Source organism: Agrilus planipennis, unplaced genomic scaffold (assembly GCF_000699045.2).
Source record: "Agrilus planipennis isolate EAB-ADULT unplaced genomic scaffold, Apla_2.0 scaffold88, whole genome shotgun sequence".
In the NCBI taxonomy this organism is placed as follows: Eukaryota; Metazoa; Arthropoda; class Insecta; order Coleoptera; family Buprestidae; genus Agrilus; species Agrilus planipennis.
In genome coordinates, this window is record NW_020438872.1 from 67,187 (window position 1) to 79,761 (window position 12,575).

The 12,575-nt window shown below is 30.4% G+C and overlaps 3 protein-coding genes across 10 annotated transcripts in view; 2 read left to right on the forward strand and 1 right to left on the reverse strand.

Moving 5' to 3' along the window:
• Positions 1-9,168, reverse strand: part of LOC108743114 (endophilin-A) — a 23,753-nt gene extending 14,585 nt beyond the window's left edge. For 2 of the 6 annotated variants that reach the window (XR_003231987.1, XM_025978772.1), the window contains exons 1-12: positions 8,732-9,168; positions 6,410-6,473; positions 6,267-6,335; positions 5,832-6,182; positions 5,702-5,768; positions 5,441-5,491; positions 4,812-4,912; positions 4,643-4,746; positions 4,373-4,584; positions 3,380-3,451; positions 2,915-3,030; positions 2,764-2,807 (exon numbers count right to left, since the gene is read on the reverse strand). Coding sequence is in view for 5 of the 6 variants with exons in the window: in XM_025978772.1 (XP_025834557.1) it covers positions 2,764-2,807; positions 2,915-3,030; positions 3,380-3,451; positions 4,373-4,584; positions 4,643-4,746; positions 4,812-4,912; positions 5,441-5,491; positions 5,702-5,768; positions 5,832-6,182; positions 6,267-6,335; positions 6,410-6,454 (1,232 nt within the window). In the remaining variant the exon portion in view is untranslated. Of the gene's footprint in view, positions 1-2,648; positions 2,808-2,914; positions 3,031-3,379; positions 3,452-4,372; positions 4,585-4,642; positions 4,747-4,811; positions 4,913-5,440; positions 5,492-5,701; positions 5,769-5,831; positions 6,183-6,266; positions 6,336-6,409; positions 6,474-7,574; positions 7,729-8,731 lie in introns of those variants that run through there. The other 4 variants (XM_018478557.2, XM_018478554.2, XM_018478555.2 and 1 more) reach the window with 4 other exon arrangements.
• The window catches only part of LOC108743113 (replication protein A 70 kDa DNA-binding subunit-like), a 27,550-nt gene extending 15,292 nt beyond the window's left edge, over positions 1-12,258 (forward strand). The window contains exons 3-12 of one of the 2 annotated variants that reach the window (XM_018478552.2): positions 9,150-9,266; positions 9,316-9,566; positions 9,619-9,792; positions 10,321-10,471; positions 10,532-10,733; positions 10,797-10,894; positions 10,957-11,183; positions 11,241-11,469; positions 11,776-11,970; positions 12,029-12,258. In XM_018478552.2, coding sequence (XP_018334054.1) covers positions 9,150-9,266; positions 9,316-9,566; positions 9,619-9,792; positions 10,321-10,471; positions 10,532-10,733; positions 10,797-10,894; positions 10,957-11,183; positions 11,241-11,469; positions 11,776-11,970; positions 12,029-12,139 — 1,755 coding nt within the window. In that variant the 3' untranslated portion in view covers positions 12,140-12,258. The remainder of the gene's footprint in view (positions 1-9,149; positions 9,267-9,315; positions 9,567-9,618; positions 9,793-10,320; positions 10,472-10,531; positions 10,734-10,796; positions 10,895-10,956; positions 11,184-11,240; positions 11,470-11,775; positions 11,971-12,028) is intronic. The other variant, XM_018478553.2, reaches the window with a different exon arrangement.
• Positions 1,679-2,637, forward strand: LOC108743115 (BLOC-1-related complex subunit 8 homolog). Of its 2 annotated transcripts, none has more exons than XM_018478560.2 (3): positions 1,679-1,890; positions 1,948-2,113; positions 2,178-2,637. In XM_018478560.2, the coding sequence occupies exons 1-3, from the start codon at positions 1,851-1,853 to the stop codon at positions 2,434-2,436; spliced, it is 465 nt and encodes a 154-aa protein (XP_018334062.1). In that variant the 5' UTR covers positions 1,679-1,850; the 3' UTR covers positions 2,437-2,637. The 2 variants fall into 2 exon arrangements, with proteins under 2 accessions (XP_018334062.1, XP_018334061.1); XM_018478559.2 differs by having other exon boundaries at positions 1,684-1,890; positions 1,948-2,125; positions 2,178-2,635.
• Positions 12,259-12,575: the final 317 nt, after the last annotated feature.

Below are 12,575 nucleotides of genomic sequence, written 5' to 3' on the forward strand. Positions count from 1 at the left end.
CCAGGAGAATACGTTTCTGTTCCTTTGGGATCTTATCCTCACCCAACTCATCCCCGTCCTCAATATATAGATTATATGGAGCAACCGTCTCACCACATGTATTCTCAATACCATCAACATTCCCATTTTCAAGATTACGAACATTATCCTCCCAATCCTTATGCAGGATACATGGGATATTCGGGAACCACCGAACGGGCTCCTACGCCTCCCAGCCCTAGCGAACATAGCGGAGCACCGTCTCCTCTTCCTCTTGCCAGTCAATCGGGAGCTCCTTACCTAACTTCTGGTTATGACGAGCTTCCTGAACATTACCGCGTTACTCCATCACCCGGAGGCCCTATTGGGTTAGATCCTTATCAAGACGATCCGGCTGTAGTATATGGATATGTTTCGCCGTCACCGTATGGAACTACTACTAACCACCCGGGGTCTACGTACGACTCCCGTCCCTACGACGAAGGATTGAACGGTCCAGTTCCCGTATCTGCACCTATCAGAATGTACGATGATGAAGAATTGTCGAAACACATGAGCAAAATGTCAATGACATTACATGGTCATAATATTAGTTTACCTCACAGTCGGGCACATGCCATGGCTTCGCCGGGAAGTACAGGCGGTGAAGAAGATCAAAGAGGAATGCGTTGGAGGGATCCTAATTTAACGGAAGTAATAGGATTCCTCAATAATCCCAATAATGTAATAAAAGCAAATGCAGCAGCTTATTTACAACATTTATGTTACATGGACGATCCTAATAAGCAAAAGACAAGAGCATTTGGAATAATTAGTGATATTTAATATTAATAATACAAGTTTCTGTTATAAAACAATCCAGACGTGGTGAGAAGTATTGCAAAATGCATTTACTTCCAACGTTACTTATTACAATCGTTTGTAAGTAAAAACAACAATAAATTGAATTATTATCATTAACGATAAATGTTTTAGTTTCCGGTGAATTTATTTTACCTGTTCAATGTATACATGGTTATGGAAAATACAACAGTTATACAACTCCAACAAGTTTAAACTATATCGAAAATTTGAGGGGTAATTGTGGCATTTTCATTTAGAATTGTCTTATGAGAATTGATTTGAATTAATTTTTTTAGCTAAACCATCAAGAGGTGTAGGAATTTCAGCATGGGGTATAGTGTTCCTTATTATAATGTTTATTTTGGTTGGAGTTGGAATATATTATGCTGCTGTATTTTACCCTTTATTATGTAAAAAAGAACGTAAATATGATAGAATTGAACTTGCCACAGTGTAAATTGAATTGAACTGATAACATATGCTCAATTTTTATATAATTTAAGAAGACTGAAGAACAGAATAATATCTGTAATTTTATACTGCAAAAGCACTATTTGCATTTTTTTAGTTTTTATCTCATAAAAATGTATTACTACATTGTTGCATGAATTTTGAGTCTCATTTTTGGGACTTGTCCTTTTTGAATGGTATTTTATATTTTTGGGGAAAATATAGTTGCAGCAGGTGTAGTAGTTTCTATGTAGGTATGATACTTCAAAATATATACTTGTATTACATGAGAAGATTTTATAATAAAATTTTATATAAACATGCAATTTTTTCCTGTCTCTTTTAAAAGTAATTATAGAAGAGTGAAGTTGCAATAATTAATTATTAATTTGCAAGTTTCATAATTAGGTCAATGAAATAGAAAAAGTTAGGTTATGCTTAACGACTTTTAAGATAAGTGGCCAATAATAATATTATTTGTTAAACCTTAAAAATTACGATTTAAAATATGTAATTATGATCGCCGAGGTAAAGTAAATCATACATTATAAAATTAACACAAAAGGAACTGTGAAAAAATGTTAATGGACCCTGATCTGGAAATACGTGTTAAAAAGGGTAAGAAAATACCTATAAAAATAGCAATGTTTAGTTAATAATTTCTGTTATTTAAAGCTACTGAAAGAATATCCGAGAATATGCACATAGTTGCAAATGAGCCTTCATTGGCATTTTATAGACTGCAAGAGCATGTACGGAAAGCCCTAAATCCCATAGTTGATAGACGTTCTGATGTTCTTAAACTTCATCAAGAATTGCAAGGAAGGTGTTACGATGTAGAGTACGCTATTAGGTAAATCGTAACATGTGGGTAAACTTCTGACACAATACAATTAATGTTTTAGTGCCATTAAAGCAATGAACAAAGCTGACACTAGTTTTAAAAATACATTGGATCATATTAAAAATGCAATATTTGTCAAACAGCAACTAAAGTATGAAGAATCGCGTAAAAAGAAACCAGAACCCAATTCAGTATACAAAAGACTCTCGGCTCATATTACATTAGATTTAACAGAACTATCAGAATTATCTGATGTTGTTAGGGAAACAGCCAATCGTGTTGAGTCTATGATGTCTAAAGCTGCTCATTCTAGTTCTTAAAAGTTACTTTTCAATAGTTATATTGAAACAGTAATGTTTTATAAATTCATTTTGTAAAGACAGTGTGGATTAATTACCATTATTTAATTATCAAGGTTTAAGTTTCTAATTAAGTACATAAACAGTTCTTAAAATAACAAATTTAGTATTTAATACTGTTTTATTTATCTTTTGGCAAATCTTGTAAAATAAAATTTAGTTGAATAATTGAAAANAAAATTAAAAATTTGGTAACATCTCTAGCCAGTAACTCATGGTAATGGAACATCCACTTTGACGTATGTTACGGGGAAATAACCGGTACGGCCATTTACACTACCCTCGAACCAATTTTCATCAATTTTATTTATTAATGTGATAACATCATTTTCCTGAAAACATAATAAAATGCCCTTTGAATATAGTGTAAAAGCAAATATCGTCTTAAATTGTAAAAGTGAAAATATACACTACACGCAGATACTTTTTGACGACGTACCTTAAATCCCAATTCTCCAGGATTTTCTGGCTCAAAGTCATAAAGCGCTGTACAACATGGGGTTCGAGTCATGGGACTTCTTGCGGGTGACTTCATAGGGGACGGTAATGGCGAAGCTGAAAAAAATTTAATAGACGACCAAATTACAAACAAAAAAAAGCAGATGAAATAATGATAAAATAACGAATCGCATTCGTATATTAAGAAGTTACAATGTCGTACATACGCATCCATAAATACGCAATTAAGTAAAAAGTAGCATACTCTTATTGTATACTGGCAAAAATTAATAAACAAAATCTGAAAAAAACTATAGTCAACAAGACCTTTTATCTCCTTTTCGCGAGGAAGCACAGAAATGATTTTCCTTTCAAAGTTAATTTTAGGAAGGGTAGTTTTTTTAGTGAATTATTATTTAAGACAAGCATAAGGCGACCGAATAAAAATAAAATATTTCATAATTACCATTTGCAGATTGTTGTCCAAAATCTAGCTGAACATGCGGTTTATTTTGTGGAGAAGACAACAGTGAAGAACCTAACAAAACATTGTTATTTTTACTTTTACAGCTAAAACAACTAAAATACTTTGCCAAACTTTTACATGACGACATCTTTAATAATTAATAACAGAATTACGGAAATCACTAAGGAATAACCGTATTCAGAAACCGATTCGATGAATTAAATAATGTTTTCGACTACAAACAAGTAATTAACTCTTAACACTATCTATGTACTCAGACACCAAAATAATTTTGGCCTTATGCCAAACCAAACAAATAGAGCGAATTCAGCGAGATTATTTCAATAAATTTAAGAATGACCTTTTTACTTATTTTTTATAGCAATTTCAAATCAATAATGACAAACTCCTTTTTATTTTAAAACATCTATAATAAATAATCATTTAGTATTAGATCCCAAATAGTAAACTACGTACACCATGTATATATATCGTGAGTATGCATGTAACACAATTTTTTGGGCTGAGGTAATTTCCACGTACACCTATTCAAATTTCTTTTAAGTACTATCATTTACGATGCATATGATCACTGTGGAAATCTTTTTATTTGTAATAACTACATATAAAACGATAATGGAATATTGTAGGATTAAGGGACTGAAAATACAAACGTATCATGCCAAGTATAAGGTAATTAAAAATATCTTACCTTAATAAAAACCAACACAACAGTAAAATGCAATAGTAAAAATACTCATCGGTCATAACTGAATGTAACTTTGGCCACCTTTCCGATTTGAAAATTTGAAAACGTACATTAATTCCTTAACAGATTTTGTAAATATTTCAAAATTAATATTTGTTATTCTTGTATGAAACGTTAAAGTGTTATGATTAGATAGAACTAACTTTTAACTTACGAAAAGTGGACGAAGTATTAGAAGAAAATAATATTAACTAAATAAAAGGGCAAAAAAAAGAAAGCAATACCTTGAAAACTCCATGAATCGAAAGGGTCGGGTGAGGGTCGGTAATTAGAAACTTTTGAGACATGACTGGGAGGAAGGTTAAAGGGCTGCGTTGGAAAACTATTAGGGGCGAAATGGCTACTTGTACCATTAAATCCGTCGGTCACTCCTTCTAGATCGTGCAGTGTCTTGGGAACGAATTCCATTTTCGGACGATTTGCCGCTTCATCTTTTCTTTAATGAAATTGTTACGTTAACGTTAGATACCTTTTAAACATTTTTTTTTACGTACTTTAAAAGTATGGTTTCTGTTATGCCTTTCAAAATATCTGTACACTGGCTGTGGTAATCTAACAAGGCTTCTGCAAAAGTAGCCAGTTGTGAAATTTGTTCTACCTAATTGATAAAAATTAATTAAAAAATGAACTGTAAATATGTAATTTCCAATGCAATTGACTTACATCGTTTTCCAATAAATTAAACATTCCCATTTGAGCTAAATGCAGCGACTCTGCAAACTTATCTTCTGCAGTCTTAATTTCATCATCACTTATGTGCGAACCTAAATTTTATTCGGAAAGTACAATTGAAAATTTTGAACATCTATTTCAGTTTTCCATGGTTGAAAATGTAAATTTTATTCTTAAGTAGGTATGTACTGAGGGTACCCTATTCTTACTATACACATGTAAATTCCTTTTTTATATAACTAAATACCCCATTACAAGCGTTACCAAAAGGTTCTTATTCAAGCATTAATAAATAAAATTGCATAACATGTAAAGCTTTTCTACTCTAAAATATAAATTAAATAAAAACGCCGTAAAAAAAAGAAAATAAAGTCTATTTCGCCCACCTCTTTTTTATTATAATGACATAATATTAATAAAATATCAATATATATTCTCATCAATGTTACAATCAAACTGATGCGTTAATAAAAAAAAAAATATATAAATTTCGTGTCGCGTTGTACAAAATAATGCAATAAATTACATAGGTACATGTGCAGATGTTAGGCAGAAAGGCACTATAGCCATGGGAATTTAAATAAAAGTCATTACAAATACTCAAGCAAAGTACTTCATACCGTGCAGACTCTTAATTGGACTGCTATAGGGACTTCCCGAAGTTTTAAATGCTATAAAATAAATTACCAGTTTTACACTTTAAACTGTTAAAAATGTCAGGATACATTTTCAGTTAATTGACTGAACTGAACAACCAATTAGTCAGTGATTATTCCCAGTCATATCCATTAACAAAATGTACTTGTTTTTTATAATAAGTAATATAATATATTGATATTGTGGTGTGTGGTTTGATACATTAATAAGTTTACATTGCCTACCTTTAGCCTGGCGTCTTTTTTTACAATCGAAATCCAACCTGCGTCCCTGAAGTTTCTTTCTGTGATGCTTAAAAAAAAGAAACAAATTTAACACAATCCCTTGTTATAACAAAAAGATTACGAAACTTACCATCACTTCTTTGAGATCCTTTGTATGTAAATGATGGAGAGGTTCTAAAAAGTTTTGTTTGATATTGTCATCCAGTGAATATTTCACATCGGCCATTTGTTTCAATGCTTCCCCCATTTCAACTAATGCTTGTCCGAACATACTGTCGTCCCCTAACTTTCGCCCATAAGTCAACATACAATCTCCCAAAACACCTTCCGGTTGAGGGTAAGTGTTGGACTTAGCTTGGCCACTTAGTTTGCTAATTCCCTTTACTGCAGCCATTTTGGCTCGAGCGTTTGGATTAGGTTGAAGGAATTCTTTAGTTTTCACTTGTAATTCCTCCACCAATTCGTATGTAACATCAGTTTTCTAGAACATCATTGTTTATTCATAAAAATGTATCTGTTATCTATATACATACTAAGCGCTGCTTCTTTTATTACATAAACTTACCCTCTCCATGTCCATGAAGTCCAAATCAAGTTTTGTACCCTCTGCACCACCCATTTTTTCGGTGACATACTATAATAAATAGAACAGTCGAAAATTACTTTTTAAGCAACACGAGAAATTCAACTACAAGAAAATATACTTACTTGATTGCATTTGTTTATCTGCTTTTTCAGTCCAGCAAATGCCATGTTGAAATGTAGATTAAATCTGCAAAAATTTATGAATATAGGATTAATGTAATAGCGGTGAAAATTAAACATTGCCTTTTTTGGTCCCTTATTTACAGTACACTTCTACACTAATTGTAAAATATTGTAAGGTCATGTATTGCTTTTGAGATATGTGTATGTGTATGTACATATAACCGTAAGCTGAATCGTTGATTATTGTTATATTTTTGGTCCAATGAAATTTTGTGAATGTTATTCGCAAGGGAATTTATAAAAGCCTGCATTTTGAATCCTTTAAATATTGTACCAATGTTTTAATATGTTACATTAGACATATTTATTTCAATTTTTAATTATTAACGACGAAATCAAAATATCAAATAATTACTTTTAAAAGTTACTATTTTCATCTCATTAAAAAAAATATATAATAATCACATAATAGTGGATAATGTCCGTGGCTTCTTTGTTTGGATGTTACTTCTTATTGTTTCCTGTTTAAAACGATAAAGATGTAACGGAAACAACTGATAATAACAAAAAAGTAACTTAACTAACTTTTGAAAAGTGTATTTGCTTAAAATTTAAAAGTTTGGTCATTTCTTTTTATTACTAAAAAAAAATGAGGAATAAGTATATTGTAAATGAAATGGTGCTCCTTATTTTTTTGTTGTGACTACAGAAAAAAGTAGACCTGACATATATCTCGAAATTATGTATTACAAACAATGGAATATTTTTAAATATCTCTGTTTGAGTATTTATGTAAATTAATATTGTATCTTATAATACTGCAATATTTTAATAACATTAATGAAGATTTTGATAAAAATTAACAATGAGTTATTTTGAGAGTAAAAGAGTTGGAACATTTTTGAAAATTAGAAAAAAATTGTGCACCAATTCAGATTTACTTCCCAAATTTTAACCTTGACACAAATTTTTCGTTTTGATACGATTCAACTGATAACAAAATTAGCGTTTTTAATTTAGAAAAATCCGAGAACAATTTCCATGACGGTAAATTTTAAAAACAAAACGCAACTTAACAAAATGCAAAGTTACCCGTACTTATAAGTGTACGAGAAGTTTTTAAAAAGCAAAAGCATGATGACACAACAATTGAATTGTAACATACCTGTTGTATAACTTTTAACAGAAATTAAATTACACCACTACAGTAATTTTATACAAGTTCTAATACTACAGACAAAGCATGGTTTTTCGCAAATGGCAAATATCGACTGCATTTAAGAAATATCACGCGTAATGGCGCATTTATCTGCGCATATCGATACCCTCGCACTATTAAAACGCCCACAAACCCCGCAAAAAAGTACAGAAATATAAGACCATTTTGAAAAGGCTTTATTTTAACTAAAAAAATTTGTTTAGTAAATTCCGTCTGTATATTCATAACAGGACTAAAGTATATTTGCGGCTATAATATGTAAGATTACAGAAAACGAACAAAAAGAAAATAGTAACAAAGGTAAAGAATTTTTAAGTCATTCAATCAGTTTTCGGTGTATTCATTTACTACAAATCCCAATAGCAAATAATAACTACCATTAGTTAAACTAATTGCAAATTAGTCATATATGTAGTTAATATTGCGTTAATTTAAAATTTTCACACCACTTGTCAAACAAATTCTATAGCGCCATCTAGTGGTAAATAGCCACTTCGTTAAATAATCACACAGTGGCATGCATCGCCATCTGTAAAGACCCTAGAGCTCTAAGGTGAAGACCTTCTGCATCTTATTGATAGATTTCTGGTATCTGTAATTAATCATAAATACCTGCCTAATGAATTTAATTAAGTTAATAATATACAGGACTTTCGAGATATTTTAAAAAACGAGATATGTACATATTTATGATTACGTTATCTGAGATCAATAAGAGAATATTAAATCAAAGATTAGAAAAAACGACATCCACAATACTTCCTTCAAACCAAGTGGCAGATACTGCAAAATATTTACATTGTACAGAACAGTCGGCCGCATTTTATTAGTTGCTTTTCTTTTGGCAGAATAAAATATATTTAACATAATGAAAATCTTTGTGTGCCATTAGCTTACGTTTCTATTAGCATTTTAATGACAGTTTAATACACTGTACTAATCTATTAAAAAGTTAAGAAAAATAATTACAAAACTTCAAAATATATAAAGGTGATTTGATTAATTAATATTTGAAGCATTTAAAAGTAACTTTTTAATAAAAGTCATAAACCGTTGATAAAAATTAAAGAGTAAACGAAAACAAAAGTGCTGTAGTTACTTACCCTTTGCAGAGTTAAATTCAAGATAAATAGACATGCACTTGCTGGATCTTCACAAATTAACCTTAAACTGGTGCCTTTTGTCTATAAGACATCACTGTTTTACAAAAAGAGCTTAGGCTTACTCATTGAACACAATAATTGAAAATCGATTAAAATGTTATTTTGGTTTTTTGACATTTGTCACTGATAACGAGATACCATTATCCTCCTGATTCAAATGATAAGTTGAACTCATAAAGTTAAGAATAACACCATCTTTGCAAGTTGCTAATCGTTGATAATCATAAAAAAGGACCACCATCTATTCTATGGAGACCATGAAGAGACCGATATAAAATATAAACTATAAACAATCTATGCTATAAACCATAGGCATAGACTATGCAGTATTAACGATCTTAACCTATGTTATCTTTAGTTTTACCGCCAAAAGTTCGAGGCAGTTGCAGCAAGTGTTTTTTCGTTGATTTTCTTCGTTTTTCTCGTTTGTTGTATCACCATGAATCCTCCCATGTTATCGGAAGGAGCTCTCAAGGTACGTTACCATATTATATAAACAACATAAATAAGAAAAAATGTTATAGCTTATTGTGGATGGGAAAACTGTTAAGAACCCTATCCTGCAAATTATTAATAGCAAGAAACTACCATCGAGAAGCCCCGATTCACGACGTTACAGAGTTATACTTTCTGATGGAAAATATATTATGTCTTTTGCAATCCTGTATCTCCATATAAAGAAATTAAATCTAGCCGGAGACTTCCAAAACAATTCAGTAATAGAAATTTTATTGTTCTCGACAACTTTATTTAATAGTATTCAAAGGACAGGGAAGTAAGAAATACAAACCTGTTTATCTTTTATTTAGTTAAACTTATTTTTTCAGGCTCATAATAGTTATACATAACTATGCATTGTTAGCTACTGGTTGCTCTAAAATTGGTTCTCCAGTACCACTACGTGGTTATCCAATTTCTTTCATTAAAGAAGAAGGGAATAATAAGCCATTGAAAGACACAGTAATACATCCAATTTCCAGTTTAAATGCTTACATGAACAAGTAAGTTTTTTCAACATAATAAACTAGTAAGCTAATAAATAAAAAAGAATTTGGGATCATGTTTGCTTAATAATTTTTCATATGTATACATGTAAGGTTATTTTTGTATGTATTAGGTATAAGTACATATATTTGGTAAATGGTTCCTAAACAGTGATAAACCAACTTAAAAAAACCTGATGTTCTCTTAATTAAAATTGTCCTATGCCTATACATATGCACTAATAATTTTAAAACTGCAGGAGTTGTATATAGAAACAAATTAGAAGAGAATTTTCTTCATATTTGATTTTGCTGAAGTTTAAAAAAATGTGTAAATGATTTTAGTTTTGTTAATCTGCCCTAAATTACCATAAAATATTTAGAATAAAGAATCATGGTAATTTGTAACATTGCCATGATTTTAATATCTGCAGAATACAATGTATTATATTGTGCTATTGTAGAATGTGCTACATTATTATATTAGTTTGTTATTACCTTATAACATGGTTTAAACTAAAAAACACAAATTATTTATTATTTTAGTTGGGTTGTTAAAGCAAGAGTGGTGAGCAAGTCTCTCATTTTTGTTCAAAGAAATTCCAGAAAACTTTCAATCAACTTATTAGACTCAAGTGGTGGAATTAGAGCCGTAGCTTATAAAAATGTAGCTGATAAACTTTATCATTTAATAGAGGTAATTACATCATATTCTTTTAAAACTCTAAAAACAAGATAAATGTTAAATTGCTTTCAGCTTGATAAAGTATATTTTATAAGTAAATGCAGAATAGAAACGTCGAACAAATATTATGAAGAATTGGGTAACGATTATACAATCAAGTTTACCCCAAATAGTGTTATTGAAGAATGCTCTGATGATGCTGAACTTGTTCCCCACATTCAGTACAAATTTGTGCCTATTAATGAAATTCGTGAGGTCGAAGGAAACTTTGTTGGTATTATAATTACAATTAAGTTGACTCAGTTGTTAGCATTAATTAATATAAATATAATTCTAGATGTCGTTGGCGTTTGTAAGAATGCTTCTGATTTAAAAAAAATCGGAAACCACAATATAAAAAGGACTGTACAATTGATCGATCCGTCGAATGCATCTGTATGTAATATATTTTATTAATTTACTTACAGGTTTAAATAGTTCTGGTTTTATTTTTATAGATCGATGTGGTTTTATTCGGAACAGATGCTGAAGATGTTGACGATTTTATCAATCCAATACTAGCATTTAAATCGGTCAAAAGAGCATATAATGGAGAAGGAATTTATCTAACTGCCACATGTTGTACAAATTACAGAAGATATATTGATATTCCCGAATATGATCATTTCAGAAGATGGTTTGAAAGTAAAGGTTCCCATACTGGTGTTGTCAATTTGAGCAAGTGGTAATATGTCTTTGTAGTTGAATTAATAAGATTCGTTCTAACATTTTTTTAATTAAGTAGTCATGTTCTATGGATGACTTTTAACAACATACAATTAAAACCAAATGGAAGTTATTGTTTCAAAGTTAAGGGCACCGTTTTGTTTGTTGAGACTGAAAATGCTGTTTACAAAGCCTGTTCCAAGAAAGGATGTAATAACCAAGTCAGCCTTTTAGAATGTGGACTGTACAGATGTAAAGAATGCGACGTAGAATCTACTAACTTCAAATATGAATATTTGTTGAGGGTAAGTGTTTATTTTGAATTATATTAATAAAGTTTTGCGCAAAACTATAAGAAATATACATATATAAAATGTTATTTTGGAGCTTCTTTAAATGAAAACAAAATTAAGATTATATGGTAATATGTCCCCTATAGGTCCTTTATATGTTATGTTATACATGTATAAAGGAATTTTTGGTAAATAAATAAATATAACATATTTTTCGGTTATTCGCAATAAACTGTATCTTCAATATTTTTCGTTTTAAAATTCCTAAATTAAAAATTGTTTAGCGTTGTAAACTAATCCTTTTACATTTGTTTAAAGGTAAATGTGAGTGACTGGACAAGCAATGAATGGGTTCATATGTTCAATTCAGAAGCGAAAAAAATGCTTGGTATAAGTGCTCAAGAGGTAAGTGAAGCACTAGAAAAGGACCCAAAAGCATTTGCTTCTATTGCAAACAGGGTACATTTCAAGGAATATGTATTCGAATGCCGAACCAACGCCGACGTGAATATTGTAAGCCAACTTTGTCTTATATAATACAATTAATAAGTGAATCACATTTATTTCAAAGAATGGGGTACAGAAGGGCACAGTCACTGTTGCAATAAACCCAGTAGACTACAAAGAGTACAATGCAGAATTGTTATCAAAAATAGAAGATAATGTAAGTATGAATAAATAAACTTCCTTTTGTGGTGACTCCTATTTTAAATGTGCTGTTAATTGAATCAATTTTATGTTTGAATAATTAAATTTCTTTTTTGTGGTGAATCGTTCCAAGACAGTCTCCTATTTTATATGTGATGTTAATTGAATCTATTTTATGTTTGAATAATTAAATTTCTTTTTTGTGGTGAATCGTTCCAAGACAGTCTCCTATTTTATATGTGATGTTAATTGAATCTATTTTATGTTTGAATAATTAAATTTCTTTTTTGTGGTGAATCGTTCCAAGACAGTCTCCTATTTTATATGTGATGTTAATTGAATCTATTTTATGTTTGAATAATTAAATTTCTTTTTTGTGGTGAATCGTTCCAAGACAGTCTCCTATTTTATATGTGATGTTAATTGAATCTATTTTATGTTTGAATAATTAAATTTCTTTTTTGTGGTGA